General features: G+C 46.0%; 1 protein-coding gene across 1 annotated transcript in view; it reads left to right on the plus strand.

Annotated features, from left to right (window-relative positions):
- The window catches only part of PKN3 (protein kinase N3), a 67,445-nt gene that overhangs the window by 40,038 nt on the left and 11,170 nt on the right, over positions 1 to 16,237 (plus strand). Inside the window, exons 12-17 of the mRNA XM_060251061.1 lie at positions 1,315 to 1,471; positions 3,499 to 3,566; positions 5,035 to 5,101; positions 7,194 to 7,285; positions 9,208 to 9,384; positions 13,697 to 13,759. Of these exons, the coding sequence (XP_060107044.1) occupies positions 1,315 to 1,471; positions 3,499 to 3,566; positions 5,035 to 5,101; positions 7,194 to 7,285; positions 9,208 to 9,384; positions 13,697 to 13,759 (624 nt within the window). The remainder of the gene's footprint in view (positions 1 to 1,314; positions 1,472 to 3,498; positions 3,567 to 5,034; positions 5,102 to 7,193; positions 7,286 to 9,207; positions 9,385 to 13,696; positions 13,760 to 16,237) is intronic.

Consider the following 16,237-nt stretch of genomic DNA (forward strand, 5'->3'; position numbering starts at 1 on the left):
CTTAACTAATGGGGATTGTTCTGTGGGTAAAGTGGAAGAGAAGAGGGCTATAAATTATGAGAAACAGGTAGGGCGAAAAGATATATGGAACACAGAATTCTCAACCGTATTCAGAGCTTTTTATATAGAGTCAGATCACTGGTTCATTTACCTCAGTATGGTCTAGTCTGAGTGGCAGCTGTTCTCGAAGGCCTTGAGCAGAGAAGGGTCTTTGCCATCACTTGTTTCCCATGATCCTTTGGCTGGAGAAGCCACAGCCTGAAACTGGGACCTTTTGCATGCAAGCCAGGCCTCTACTGTAGATCTGCAGCTCTCCCCATGGAGAGATACTGGTTCTGAGAGAGAAAGCACATTTGAATTTCCCCCTCTGAGCTCTGCATTTGGAGGCTACAGACCCTACTGTTCAATCATCTATATGGTGACTGGCAGTTGGGTAGAGTCAGATTTATTTGTGAAGCTGAGGGTTAAAAGTCCTTACCCCTCCCCATTCATCTTTTGACGCCATTTGGTCTCCTCTGAGTTAACATATTGATGAATGAAATACCCAGGGGTGGAATTCTAGCAGGAGCCCCTTTGCATATTAGGCCACCCCCCCCTCCCGACATAGCCAATCCTTCAAGAGCTTACAAGGCTTTTTTTTTTTTGTAAGCTCTTGGAGGATTGGCTACATCAGAGGGGTGTGGCCTAATACGCAAAGAAGTTCCTTCTAGAATTCCACCCCTGGAAATCCTTAACATGGCCGACTGGCCTTTCCAACAATTAGAAGTTTCTCGTTCTTCTTCCTCTCAAGAAGGTGATGAGGATTTGGCAGAATTCAAAAACGTTTAGATTTGATGGCAGCTTAGTCAAGTGTTAATTTGAACCAGTGGTCAGCTTTTGTTTAGTTCAGAATAGCAACTCGGCTGCTTTGAAAGGCTGGCTTTTCTTTGCCTCTAAGGGTTCAATGGAATACTCTTCAGGAGAACTGTGCCTGGATCTCCTGAGGCTAATTAAGCAATGAAAAGCTACTTTGGGGGGAATAGACCTAGGAGATAAAGAAGACGGGCATCCATGTTGTCTCTGTGGTTGTTGCAGTTGACGCTGCGTGATGTACATTGTGACCAGTGTTCCCTCTAAGCTGAGTTAGTGTGAGCTAGTTCAGTTTTTTAGCCTCCAGCTTACACATTTCCATCTTAGCTCAGGAAAAATGGCCCCAGAGCAAACTAAATTAAAGCAGTAGCTCACAACTTTAATGTCAGTAGCTCACAAAGTGGAATTTTTGCACGCAAGGCTCCACGGCTTAGAGGGAACATTGATTGTGACATCTGCCTGCAGGACTTTGGAAGAAAGATCTCCCCCAAACACGTCTCCCAAATGCAGCGACTGCCCGGTGGCTAAACTGACCTTCGACGCTGAGCCACCTCCGAAGCCACCCCGCCTCTTCCTGCAGCCTTCTCCCCAAAAGTTGGAACAGCTTCCTGTAGCTTCTTTGGTAATATGAAGGCATCTGATGTCCGGTCAGGTTTCTATGGAGAACTTGTGGTCACCTTCTTGCCAGTTTTGGCGTTGTGAATTCTTGGAGATTTGGAAGTAGAGCCTTGGGGAGGCGGGGGGGAGCAAAGCATAAATCTGATTCCATAGAGTCCACCTTCCAAAGCAGCCATTTTCCCCCATTTTTTCTGCCTTAATGGTAATCCATAATAAAAAACCCCATCAATGAAACTATTAACACTATTCTAATAAAGTATTTATTACAAGAAAATAATAATGGCGTAGTTTTCTTGTAACTAATACTTTGTTAGAATATTGTTAATAGTTAAACTCTGACATTTTTTCTGTTATAGCTTTGCTCTTACTCAAGGAGTCCCCTTTTCCTTCGTGTTAATGGTAATCCAGGCACAGTTCAAAGTACTGTGCTGATTCCAAATCCCCCAGTGAGAGTGCCAGACTAGACATAATGTGATATTTTCCCTCGCTCCCTTGTAAACTGGGGGAAGGTGGTTTTTTTGGGGGGGGGTTGAGTTTTGATGTTGTTTTTTTTGTAGGAAACAAAGTCTGTGGGCGAGGAGATCTTGAGCCACTCCCAGCATGGTATAGTGGTTAAGAGCTGCAGCCTCTAATCTGGAGAGCCGGGTTTGATTCCCCACTCTTCCATATAAGGCCTGCTGGGTGACCTTGGGCCAGTCACAGTTCTGTCAGAGTTCTCTCAGTCCCACCTGCCTCACAAGGTGTCTGTTGTGGGGAGAGGAAGGGAAGGTGACTGTAGGCCGCTTTGAGACTCCTTAAAAGGTAGAGAAAAGCAGGGAATAAAAAACTTCTCTTCTTTTATCCACCGATGCACAGGCTGCACAACCTCACTTGGATAATTTACGCTACTTGTGCCTTATATCACCATCTGACTTGACTTTAAACTTACTGTTAATGGTTTTTAATAATTAATTTATAGCAGGGGTGGCCAACGGTAGCTCTCCAGATGTTTTTTTGCCTACAACTCCCATTAGCCCCAGCCATTGGCCATTGGCCATGCTGGCTGGGGCTGATGGGAGTTGTAGGCAAAAAACATCTGGAGAGCTACCGTTGGCCGCCCCTGATTTATAGTATTGTTTTAACAATGTTGTTACCTTCCCTGAGCCCTTCTGTGCAGAGGAAGGTGGGCTACAAGTCTAATAAAATAAATAGGTGAAATGGTGGGTGCATCAGTGGGAGGGAAAAATGGGGAGACTTTTGGCTGGGGTGGATTCAAAGGCTACTTTGGTTGCTGCAGTTTTTTTTTTTTCATATATTATAGGAGGTAGAAAATGATTTTAAGATTATTGTTTAACCTGATTTCTGCAGTTTCTAATAGGGGGGGCAACAGTAGCTCTCCAGATGTTTTTTGCCTACAACTCCCATCAGCTCCAGCCATTGGCCATGCTGACTGGGGCTGATGGGAGTTGTAGGCAAAAAACATCTGGAGAGCTACCATTGGCCACCCCTGTGGGCACTACTCAGAACCTATAGATTAAATTAGTAGCATCTTAAGGTGGGCTGGCAGAAAAATCCTTTAGGCATGATAAGACAAAGGAGCGGCCGGACTTTAGCTTCCTTGTATGCTTTATGCATGAAGAGGTTGGGTCATATCTTCCCTCTGTAAGGCTGAGCTTGAACCCAGGTCTCCCTAATCAAGGCCTTGACCCTCTGTAAGATATTGCCTTTTTAGTTCGAGCATGGATGTGTATCTTTTTTACTCAGCAAGAACAGGACAGTGTTTTTTTCACTTTGAAATATCTAGCCCTCATGGGAGATGTGTAAGGGAAACGGAAAGTGTGTCTTCTGGCTGAGGAAGAAATTTGCTTTCTTGAGGGCATTCTTACAAGGGCTTATCTCTCTCTTTTTTCCTGGAATGTTCTTTTCTAATCCCTTCAAGAAAGGCCCAAAGTGGATCTGAATAACTTGGGCTGCTTTTTGCTCTGGCGGAACTTTAGCAGCCTTTTACTTCAGCGATGACCCACGATGGTTTTCCTTTTCCTGCTTTTACAGTCTCTCAAAAAGCTACACCTCGACGAAAGACCTCTTGGCCGAGAAGCGGCTGGTCGGGCTTCTTTGAGGTGAGTTTCACAATCAGAGAGGGTTGTCATCCAAAGTGGAGACGAGAAGGGGGAAAATAGCACACGTGTGTAAAGTACTGTGAAGTCACAGCCGACTTCTGGTGACCCGGGCAAGGGGTTTTGAAGGGAAGTGAGAAGCAGAGGTAGTTTGCTCTTGCCTTCCTCTGCAGAGTCTTCCATGGTGGTCTGCCATCCAACTACTGACCCTGCATAGCTTCCAAGATCTCACAAGATGGGGTATACTATACCATTCCACATCCCTAATAATGGCATAGACCAGGGGTGGCCAAACTGTGGCTCGAGAGCCACATGTGGCTCTTTTACACATATTGTGTAAAAGAAGCCCTCACCACCCCGTTGGCTAGCTTGGAAAAGGCATTTGTCTCTTTAAATCACTTATCTGAGCCAAGCCAGGCGGAGGCTTGGAGAATGCAGTTAAAGTTGCTTTCTTTCAACTTTTCCCTCCCCCATCTTCCTTCTTTCCTTCCTTCCTTCCTTTGATGTTCACGTTTCATGGCTCTCAAATATCTGACATTTATTCTATGTGGCTCTTACGTTAAGCAAGTTTGGCCACCCCTGGCATAGACCTTCATGTATATTGGATCTGATCCAGTTACTTCCTTTCTGTTGCACCTTTCTCTGCTGGAGAATCAGCTCAGAAGCACCAAGAGGGAGAGCAGAACATACCCTGTACTCCATTGGGGCAAATGTTGGTGCTGTTGTTGTTGGTTTTTTTAAATTTTGTTGTTTTTTGAGTAATTTGACTAAATGCAAAGCTCCGGAGGACTCCTCTTTACCTTTTCAGACTCCACTGAAGAAACGTTTGGGTTCTAGAACGGCCCCCTTCTCCTTCCTTTGCTGTTCTGTTGAGTTTTCTTGCAGCTTTTTAAGAATGAGGACTTCAGAGGCAGGGTGCCACAGCATTCAGTGCTTCCAGTATTGCACCTGATAACAGATTTGGATGATTGTTTCCCTACTGATGGCCCTCTTTAGCCAAGGATAATGAGGCTTTTTGTCTGCCTTTTGCATTAGGATTGTTTTGGACCATGCTTTTAGCAGTCTAATTTTCTTTCCCCCCCACCCTCAGCTGAGGCTCCCCACCAAGTTCCTGGAATTTACTCCAGAGTTTCCTTGGTAACAGCTTGTGGTCCACAAAATGTTCTAGGGCATCTGTCAGCCTTAACTGTGCGTTCTCTCTTTTTTCCTTTCCCTCCAGCACTCGTTCATTTGTAACGTTGGTTGGTGTTCTGCACTGATGCTTCTTCCTTGCCTCTTTTGATGCACTCCCTTCCGTTCTCCGGTCCCTTTTAGATCTATTCTTGGTCACTCTTCTTTCTTTTTTTGACTTTCAGAGCCTTTTTTTCTCCTCCTCCTTCTCTGTTGAAGACTGCCCTAACCCTGACTCGGTTTTACTTCCCGGGGCGTTTTCGTTGCAAGCCGCCTCAGTCATGCTTTTCTCCGCCAACAGGAAGAAAACCATCCAACTCGAGGACTTCTGCTGTCTTGCCATGCTGGGTCGGGGCCACTTTGGAAAGGTGAAGTCTGAGAACGTGCATTGCTCTTTTCTGTTAGGAAGGCGTGTTAGTCTGCTTGGTTCACACAGGCAGGGAGCATAAGGTGGTGGACTGGACTCCCATTGTTTCAGACTGTGGGTGGGGTTGGTTCCACTTCGAACTGTCCTTGCCGCAAACAGAAAGCCAGCTCAGCAAGGAGAAAGCAGGTCCTGCCCCCTTCTCTTGACTTTGCTGCACTATTTTCTGTTTGCAGGGAACATGGGGGAGTGGAGGAGCTGGTTTTTATAGTTGTTTGTTATACCCTGCTTTTCTCTACCCTGAGGAGTCTCAAAGTGGCTTTCAATTGCCTTCCCTCCCTCTCCCTCCAACAGACACCTTGTGAGGTCGGTGGGGTTGGGAAAGTTTGAAGAGAACTGTGACTGACCCGAGGTCACCCAGCAGGCTTCATGTGGAGGAGGAGTGGGAAATCAAAGCTGGTTCTCTAGATTAGAGGCCGCTGCTCTTAATCACCACACCAAGGTGGCTCTGATCTTCAGTCCACCCTCCCCCTGCTATTCCTGCATGTGTGAACCAGACCTGACCCAGTAGTTCCATCACAGCAAATTTTCATATTTGTAGAGCTCTGTGTGTGTAGAAGCCATGCCATAAGGCAAGAATTTCAAATTGCAGAGTTACTATTTCCTCTTCCACCAAAAGGAAAAATGGTAGTTCTGGTAGAATTTTGAGGAGGAGGAAAATAGCTGCATCAGTAACTTAAGTGCTAAAGGGGAGGGCTTGAGAACCAGTTTGGTGTAGTGGTTAAGTGTGTGGACTCTTATCTGGGAGAACTGGGTTTGATTCCCCACTCCTCCATTTGCAGCTGCTGGAATGGCGTTGGGTCAGCCATAACTCGCAGACTGTCCTTGAAAGGGCAGCTTCTGGAGACCTCTCTCAGCCCCACCCACCTTACAGGGCGTATGTTGTGGGGGGAGAAGATAAAGGAGATTGTAAGCCGCTCTGAGACTCTGATTCAGAGAGAAGGGCGGGTTTTAAATCTACCGTCGTCTTATTCTTCTTCAGTGGTAGAGGGTCTCCTTGGCATGCAGAAGATCCCACGTTCAATCCCCAGCATCTCCAATTAAGAAGGACCAGACAGTGGGTGTTGTCAAAGACTTCTTCCTGAGACCCTGGAGAACTGCTGCCAGTCTGAATAGAGTAGACAGGGCTGACTTGACGAACCAAGGGTTACATTCAGTATAAGGCAGCTTCATGTGTTGATGTGTAAAGCTCTGAAAGGAAGCTTTGAAGAAGCCTAGCCTGTTAAAAGAATCTGATCGGTGGGTTGTCCCCCCCCCCCCACACCCTCGATGGAATTTCTATGTGCAGCTTGTTGAGAAACCACATGGTTCAGAACCTTGGTCTGTAGGCAAGCGTGGGGTGGGGTGGGGGACACCACCACCACCACTGGGATTTCTTAAAACACTCCACTTCGGACACGACAAAAATGTTGGTTTCTTCTGAGCAAGGAAATCTTCAACGTTGTCTTTGCATATGAAGGAAGGGTGGAATTGGGGGTGGGTGGGGTAGATTTGGGCAGCCAGAACTTCAATCCAGAGGATAGGACAGGGTTTAGCCAGTGGTTACTGCAGCGTAGAACTGTTGCGGTGAAGGGGAGTCTGCCAAAATCCTGCACAGTTCCATTCCAGAAAAAAAGGGAGAAGAAGGCTGCAGATTTATACCCCGTCCTTCTCTCTGAATCAGAGACTCAGAATGGCTTACAATCTCCTATATCTTCTCCCCCCCCCCCACAACAGATACCCTGTGAGGTGGGTGGGGCTGAGAGGGCTCTCCCAGAAGCTGCCCTTGAACTCCTACGAGAATTATGGCTGACTCAAGGCCATTCCAGCAGGTGCAAGTGGAGGAGTGGGGAATCAAACCCGGTTCTCCCAGATAAGAGTCCGCACTCTTCACCACTACACCAAACTGGCTCTCCATCATGCCAAGAGCTCTGGGGGATTTGGGGCTTGTTATTTTAGCTTTGGTTTTAGCTGTTAAATTTAACTGCTATTTAACTGTTATCATTCACTGTCTTGAACTACAAGGAAAGGCAGGGTATAAACGTCGTCTCTTTCAGGTGTTGCTGGCGCAGCACAAGGCGACGGGCAAGCTGTATGCCATCAAAGCCCTGAAGAAGCATGACATCCTCAGCCGGGATGAGATGGACAGGTGAGAGTTTGCCCAAACCTGGTATTGTAGCTGCTGGCCCAGCAAGATCCAAGCTTGGAGACCTGATCAGCATGCTGGATAGCATGAGTTTCAGCCACAGTCGAGATCTGAGGGAGACCAGGGCTTTTCTTGCAGAAAAAGCCCAGCAGGAGCTCATTTGCATATCAGGCCACACCTCCTGACATCACCATTGTTTCGCAAGGGGCTTTTTTGGAGAGAAAGCCTAGCAGGAACTCATTTGCATATCAAGCCACACCTCCTGAGATCACCATTGTTTCGCACAGGGTTTTTTTGGGTAGGAGAAGCCTAGCAGGAACTCATTTGCATATTAGGCCACACCTCTCAACATCACCATTGTTTCGCACAGGGCTTTTTTTGGTAGAAGACGCCTAGCAAGAACTCATTTGCATATTAGGCCACACCTCCTGACGTCACCATTGTTTCACACAGGGCTTTTTTGGTAGAAGAAGCCCAGCAGGTGCTCATTTGCCTATTAAGCCACACCCCCTGATGCCAAGCCAGCCACAACTGCATTCCTGTGCTTTCCTGCTCAGAAAAAGCCCTTAGAGAGAAAATGGATTCGTTGCCGTCAAGCCGACCTCATAGTCAAGAAAACTTATTTGCGGCTTGTCTACATTGGGAAGCCCACCACTTGTGATCAGATGATGAATCTGACATGGTAGTACAAAGTGAGCATTCAAACCATTTCTCCTCTCTGCAAGCTCCACAGCAACGGCGTGTGTTCTTGTTAACGAGATGTAATGCATTACCACCTGCTATCCTATTTGGTAGATTTAACAGGATTGAGTACTCTAATAGACACTGTCTTTGTAATTCCAAGTGTATTGAAACTATTTCCCATGTATTACTGAACGGTCCTCTTTATGATGATATTTGTTGTATATACTTGAAAGATATCTTAGCAGATATGTCGGGCTGTGCTGATTCAGGTAGAGTCCACAAACTTTTAAATGACACTTGCGCTGAGGTAACTTTAATGGTGGCTAGATTTCTCCAACAGGCCATGGAAATACGACAGAGAATGGTTCTGGAATGACCACATTTTATTTGTTTTAATTATTTAATTTGGCTAAACTCTACTCATATATATTTTACTTATTTTATGTATTTTAGCTCTCTATGTACTCTATAATCTAGGATTTTATATTATTTATATTGCTATTTTACTGCTAAATCTGCCAATAAAGGCTTGCTTTTTGCATTTATTATTTGCATTCAAACCACAGTTTGTGCTAACTGGTTTGGCATGTCTGCATTGGCAAACCCTAGTTGGGGCCACTGTAGAAGGCCAATGCACCTCAAGACTAGCATGCTGAGCAGACCAGTAGCTCTGGACTGGAATTTGCCTGTGCATTTTGAGCCTCAAACTATGGTTCAGGTTTGTAAGTCTGGCTCAGCAGAATCTATGGTACGATGTTGGAAATCAGCCAATCATATTAGAAGAAGAAGAAGATATTGGATTTATATCCCGCCCTCCACTCCGAAGAGTCTCAGAGCGGCTCACAATCTCCTTTACCTTCCTCCCCCACAACAGACACCCTGTGAGGTGGGTGGGGCTGGAGAGGGCTCTCACAGCAGCTGCCCTTTCAAGGACAACCTCTGCCAGAGCTATGGCTGACCCAAGGCCATTCCAGCAGGTGCAAGTGGAGGAGTGGGGAATCAAACCCGGTTCTCCGAGATATGAATCCGCACACTTAACCACTACACCAAACTGGCTCTCCAGTTAAAAGTACCTTAGCTGGGTTTTGCAGTGCTACTCAGGAAACACAGAATTCTGCAACTCCAACATTTTACTTAGGGGGAAAAATATGTATTTCTTGTCATCATACTTATTGGCGGGGGTGGGGGGGAAGTAATTCAGGTTTTGGCCTCCTGACACTGTCCCGTTTTATTCCCGGCAGCTTGAATTGCGAGAAGCGAATCTTCGAAGTGGTCAATTCTTCCGGCCACCCTTTCCTGGTGAACATGTTTGCTTGCTTCCAGACCCCCAGTCACGCTTGTTTTGTGATGGAATACACCCCCGGGGGGGACCTCATGATGCGCATTCATTCCGACGTCTTTTCAGAGCACATGACACGGTGAGTTGTCTTGATTACTTTCTAAATATTGCCACCGATGTGAGATCTTTGGCAACACAAAAAAACAGTGCGTCATCTGCTCTGGACTTCCAGATGTCAGGTTGCAGTCTGTCTATTCCTTTTTTCCTGATGGCAGCAGCTTCTTCGTTTATTAGGGAACCTCTGATTTATGAAGTCAATTGTACCCTGCCATTCTCTATAGTCAAGACACAAAGTAGCTTCCATTGTTTTCCTCTCCTCCATTTTGTTCTCACAACAATCCCGTGAGGTAGTTTAGGCTGAGAGTATGATTGGCCCAAGGTCACCCAGAAAGCTTCCATGGCTGAATGGGGATTCGAACCTGGGTCTTTCAGATACAGACTGTATCCAAACAAGTGCACATGCCCACAAAAGCTTATTCCTTGAATAAAATTTTGTTGGTCTTAAAGGTGCCTGACTGGGCTCAGAGTTTTGTTCCACAATAACTAACGTTAACTGATAAAATGGCAAAAACAGCCATTATCGTAAAATTTCCAGCATGCTATAAAATCAGAGCAAATACAGGACAGGCATAATAAAACATCATGAAAAGAGCTATAAAACCAAAGACTAGCATCACCACAACAATACATCATTTAAAAGAACTAGCTGTGAAACGGCTAAGAAAATTAAATTCAACCCACAAAAGTAGCCAGTAAATACTTGGGAGAATACCTCAGTATTTTTTTGGAGGGGCAGCTAAAATTCACCAGGTTTGTGGCAGGCAAAGTGCCTTCAAGAAAGGAGTTTTGTGCTGCAGCAGAGAAGGTCCCTATGTTTGGTGGCCCCTCAGTTCTCCCTGTACCACACTTCCTGTGGTCGAGTGTGCCCCTTGACCCAAATAAGGAAGACACTTAGAAGTACCTGTGAAGGGGAGAGTACTAAATACGTTTATTAATAAACAGAGTGCTGGATGCATCAGTTAAAAGCCATCAGAAGCCAAGCAGCTATCTGAGGGTTTGTTTTTTTTTAGCAGGAACTCCTTTGCATATTAGGCCACACACCCCTGATGTAGCCAATCTTTTAAGAGCTTACTGGGCTCTTAGTACAGGGCCTGCTGTAAGCTCCAGGAGGATTGGCTACATCAGAGAGGTATGGCATGCAAAGGAGTTCCTGCTACAAAAAAAGCCTTGCTTAATGACATAATAAAAAAAATTATACAAAGCATACAGTATTCGTTATTTCAGGTAAAATCCCTTTTGACCTGGTCAAGTTCTATTGGACATTCAAAAGTTGGGATGTCCTCTACAATTAACGTCTTGTTGATAATTTGCAGAAGAAATATTTCTGTTGACCCCTTTAAAACAACATGTATAATTAATCTGTGGAGGTGTTGTCTTTTCAAGGACAGTATTTTGTCTATACCAAGTCAAGTTTATCTCACCCTCAGGCAGCCACATTCCATAGCATATTGTGTGCTTTTGTGAGACTAAAGTTTTGAATTCTCAAAATCAAGAGCCTACAGGCTTCACCTCTCCCCCATATGGTAACCATGCAGGGAAGAGGTCTAAAGACCTTGGGGGGCCATTCAAGCCATTATTACTTTTAACTAGCAGAAACCTTAGGAGAAATGAACAAATTATTATTCTCACTTTTCTTAACCAAGCCAAATTTAGAAGAGAGACCTAAATATATACGTGTGTGTATTAATAGCCTTAGCCTTAATTCTAAATATCAAAGATATCATATTCTAATCTATGTCTGTTTTTCTTAAAAGTCTTCCTTAACTTTATAACTCCTTTGCATATTAGGCCACACACCCCTGATGGAGCCAATCCTCCAAGACCTTACAGGGCTCTTAGGACAGGGCCTACTGTAAGCTCAGGAGGATTGGCTACATCAGTGTCAAGATCCCTTGCCATGTTCTGTTTTGTTATACTATTTTAAGCTGCTTGCTTGCTTTGCAGATATTGTGTCTAGCTAGTATCGAAACTAAGCCGGACCCCACGGATACGCCAGTTCCAGCTGGCTCTCAAGGTTAAGAGATACCTCATGGTGTATGTAACTGTTTCTTTGATTTTCTTTTGAGAACTAATTGTCTTGCTAAGGCACAATTTCTTGCTTGAATTCTGGCAGGGCAATAACAGTTACTGATAAAGAGATATAACCTGAGTACATGCTACCCCCTCATAAGAACATAAGAGAAGCCATGTTGGATCAGGCCAATGCCCCATCCAGTCTAACACTCTGTGTCACACAGTGGCCAAAAAACCCAGGCGCCATCAGGAGGTCCATCGGTGGGGCCAGGACACTAGAAGCCCTCTCACTGTTGCCCCCCCCCCCCCCCCAGCACCAAGAATACAGAGCATCACTTGCCCCAGACAGAGAGTTCCAACAATACACTGTGGCTAATAGCCACTGAGGGACCTCTGCTCCACATGTTGATCCAATCCGTTCTTGAAGCTGTCTATGTTTGTAGCCCCCACCACCTCCTGTGGCAGCGAATTCCCTCCTCAGTTTGGACACTTTCCTTTGAAGTGTCTGTCATCTATCATTCAGAATAAATGCTTATCCTGATCACATGGAGGGTGTCTTTTATTGAAGACAGCAGCAGAGCTCACAATCTTGTGTGTGGCCTCATATGCAAAGGAGTCCCTGCTACTTCCCAGTGGAAGAAAACACCTCAAAGCCTCTCCATGTAACAAAAATGAATACTCCTTCTTATTCCTACTTATCCAGTATTTACTCGTAACAAACACAGGGCTTACAGTGGTAACCAAACATAATATAAACAAGCATATTTGTACAACCCAAAATCCCTCCGGAACCAAAAGCACACGCTGCTCCTATTGTATGATGGATCAATGTCCTATAGAAAAAATATGGAGCTGTGATACAAGTCCGACAATATCAAAGACCAGTCCAATATTGTTTCCAGTGCAGAGAGGCTACTTCTTGGGACCGTCTTCTTTGTTGTCGATTCAGCAGGTAAGTGGGGCTTCTTTTAAATTTTGTCTCACTTTCATGGCTTTGTTTTCATTTCTCCCTGGAATGCCTGCAAATTGTCTTCACATCCTTCTGAAATGGCGTTCATTTCAGAAGGCTGTGAAGACGTTTCAGAAGGATGTGAAGACAATTTGTAGGCGTTCCAGGGACAAATGAAAACAAAGCCACGAAAGTGAGACAAAATTTAAAAGAAGCCCCACTTACCTGCTGCATCGACAACAAAGAAGACGGTCCCAAGAAGAAGACAAAATTTAAAAGAAGTCCCACTTACCTGCTGCATCGACAACAAAGAAGACGGTCCCAAGAAGAAGACAAAATTTAAAAGAAGTCCCACTTACCTGCTGCATCGACAACAAAGAAGACGGTCCCAAGAAGAAGAGTCTCTGCACTCGAAACGATATTGGGCTGGTCTTGCATATTGTCGGACTTGTATCACAGCTCCATATTTTTTCTGTGGAACGTTGATCCATCATACAGTAGGAGCAGCGTGTGCTTTCGGTTCCGGAGGGATTTTGGGTTGTATAAATATGTTTGTTTCTATTATGTTTGGTTACCACTGTAAGCCCTGTGTTTGTTACGAGTAAATACTGGATAAGTAGAAATAATGAGTATTGTTTTTGTTACACGGAGAGGCTTTGAGGTGTTTTCTTTCACAGTAACCTCCGTGATCCCGGCTTTGATTGCCATGCTAGTTCCCAGGGCTGCTGTGAGGATAAAATCATAGAATCATAGTGTTGGACGGGACCTCCAGGGTCATTTAGTCTAACCCCCTGCGCAATGCATGGCGGAGGAGAGCAATGTAAGCGGCTCTGGGTCCACTGGAGAGAAAAGCTGGGTCTAAATAAATAACTCCAATAAATAATATCTGCTTGATAGGGTTTTTATTTTTTTAAAAAATAACGTAGTGAGAATCAGGAAGCCCCTGGGCAAGCTTCTCACCATATGTCAGCCCACATCTATAAGGTGAGGAAAAGTCTGCCTTAAAGGGCTGTTTGCTGCAAGGATTATGACGAGTGAATGAGGAGGGGGGCCATGGCTCAATGGGGGAGGGTTTGCTTTGTGGGCAGAAGCCCCCAGGTTCAGTCTCCAGTGAAAGGATCTGGCGGTACATGAAACGGAAGCCTCTGCTTGGGACCCTGGAGAGGCTCTGCCAGCCTGAGGAGATGATACTGACTTTGATGGACCAGCAGTCTGGTGCAGTGTAAGGCAGTTTTTCACGTTTTCATGTAACGTATGTGAAATGGACACCGTTGCAGTTGTCACAGATTTTAGCATGGCGCCACATGGGACAGGAGGGCTTGCGGGATTGCCTGGTGGCCACTTACGTGCTGAACTCTTGCTTTTGTAGGTTCTACTCTGCTTGTGTGGTCTTGGGCCTCCAGTTCCTGCATGACAAGAAGATAATTTATAGGTAAGTCTGTTAGGTTTATCCAAGGAATCGAGGGAAAGGGTCTGAGATGGGGGAATCGTACAGCGAGGCTTGGGTCAGCCGTAGCTCTCGCAAGAGTTGTCCTTGAAAGGGCAGCTGCTGTGAGTGCCCTCTCAGCCCCACCCACCTCTCAGGGTGTCTGTTGTGGGGGGAGAAGATATAGGACAGGGGTGGCCAAGGGTAGCTCTCCAGATGTTTTTTTCCTACAGCCATGCGGGCTGGGGCTGATGGGAGTTGTAGACAAAAAAACATCTGGAGAGCTACCCTTGGCCACCCCTGACATAGGAGATTGTAAGCCGCTCTGAGGCCGTTTTCCCACTGACCTTACTCCGGAGCGACGTCCCTCTTCACCGCGCAGCGTCTGCGCGGATTTCCCACCAACTGCTGCGCCCAACCAGGAAGTGCCGCGGCTTTTGCGTTGCAGATGTAAACCGCTAAAAACCAGTTTACATCTGCGACACAAAAGCCGCGGCTCTTCCTGGTTGTGCGCAGCAGTTGGTGGGAAATCCGCGCAGACGCTGCGCGGTGAAGAGGGACGTCGCTCTGGAGTAAGGTCAGTGGGAAAATGGCCTGAGTCTCTGATTCAGAGAGAAGGGCAGGGTATAAATCTGCAATTCTTATTATTATTATTCTTTTCCCAAGTTGAAATAAACCTCCATCTTTGGTTTGGTCTCTTAAATATCATTCATTTTAAGTTTAAGTTGCTGATATTGGATTTATATCCCACCCTATACTCCGAATCTGAGTCTCAGCCATCACATTTACCTCCCTCCCCACAACAGACACAGTGTGAGGTAGGTGGGGCTGAGAGAGCTCTCCCAGAAGCTGCGCTTTCAAGGACAACTCTGTGAGAGCTATGGCTGCCCCAAGTCCATTCCAGCAGCTGCAAGTGGAGGAGTGGGGAATCAAACCCAGTTCTCCCAGATAAAAGTCTGTGCACTTAACCACTACGCCAAACTGGCTCTCCTGCTAATTCTGTTCTAATTTTTTAATGGTGGGGGTGTTGGTTGCTGGAATTGGAGTTGTACTCTGTTCCAATGCCTTACTTTAGATTGTTTTAATTATTTCTTTATCAGGGAATTTTGGAAACTGGCTCAGGAATCACCCCAGCTAAGAACATAGGACACACACATTTTATTAGATTTGTATTTCTCCCTTCTCCCGGAATGAATCTCGGGATGGCTAACAATATAACAGTACAATAAAACCATAATTTCAATAAAACAAATTTAAAACTCAGCACACAGCTTTTAACATAACAAATCAATAGCGTCACTGGTAGAGTCCACCAAATACATTAGCGGAATGCTTGGTGGAATAACCCTTGTCTTACATGCCCTGTGGAACGCAGACAAGTCCCAGAGGTTTCTATGCATATGTATATACTCTTTTTCTTTGCAAAGTTCTTCCTAAATTTTCCTCTCCCCATAACCAGGGGCTGTGCTCATCTTCTCTGTATCTCTCCAACTTGAGGGCAGACGCTGCCGAAGCTGGCCCGGGGAACATATATTGCAAAGAAATGAATGGAATAGCCAGCCATGCTTCTCTAGATGCAAGGCAAATGGATGGTCTTTGCAGCCACAGTTTGGAAGTGTCATTTTGTACGTCGGTCTCCCCTCAAAATCAACTTGCAAACTCCAGCTGGTCCGCTATAGGAATGGGAACAAGCCACATTTTTGCAGTTCAGTTTGTGGTTTGTGCAGACCTGGCGCTTAGGGTTCTGGCGCTTCAGGCCGAGCCCTGCGCCCCTGCCCTCTCCCGGGCATGCGCGGCCCAATGAAGTCACCAGGATTAACGTCATCAGGCTGTGCACGCTTCGCGCGAGCACTCAGCCCGACTCCCTCCCGCTTCAAAGGGAGGCGGGAAGAGGCTGCGTCCTTTCTTGCCTTTTCCCGGCTCCCTCTGAAGCGGGAGAGGGCTGGGCAAGAGATGGTCAGGTCAGTGGGGAGGGGGCGCCTGCCCCCACCCCTGCAGCAAAGTGGTGCTCTAGGCGGCTGCCTGCTTCACCGACTCCCACGCACCAGCCGTGGGTTTGTGACTGAACAGCAGCCAAACCTCATATTGATATGTTGGTTTGTGAACCAAAACAGTTCATGTTGGCCCGTGAGCCATTTAAAGTTTAACCCCCTGTGGCTTTTCACAGGGAGCAGAAAGCAGGAGGTTCCAGACAGCTGAGCAGGGATTGAGAAGGTGGGAGGGCGCACCTTTCAAGTTCTGTCTGTACTGGGGTTGCCAGCTGCCAGGTGGTGGCTGGATATCTCCTTCGAATACAGCTGCTTCCTAGACAACAGAGATCAGTTCGCCTCTGACTGTGGAGTTTCCCCTCAACCACTCTACCCTGGTTCCCAGGCATTTATATTAAATATCTTGGGAAAATGTTGGACGCTTTATGTGGTTATTTCAATACCAGATAAATTAATTTCAAGGAGTCCCGTTGAGTTGCCTCGTTGAACTATTTTA

The sequence above is a fragment of the Heteronotia binoei genome, chromosome 12, assembly GCF_032191835.1.
Source record: "Heteronotia binoei isolate CCM8104 ecotype False Entrance Well chromosome 12, APGP_CSIRO_Hbin_v1, whole genome shotgun sequence".
Taxonomy (NCBI): Eukaryota; Metazoa; Chordata; class Lepidosauria; order Squamata; family Gekkonidae; genus Heteronotia; species Heteronotia binoei.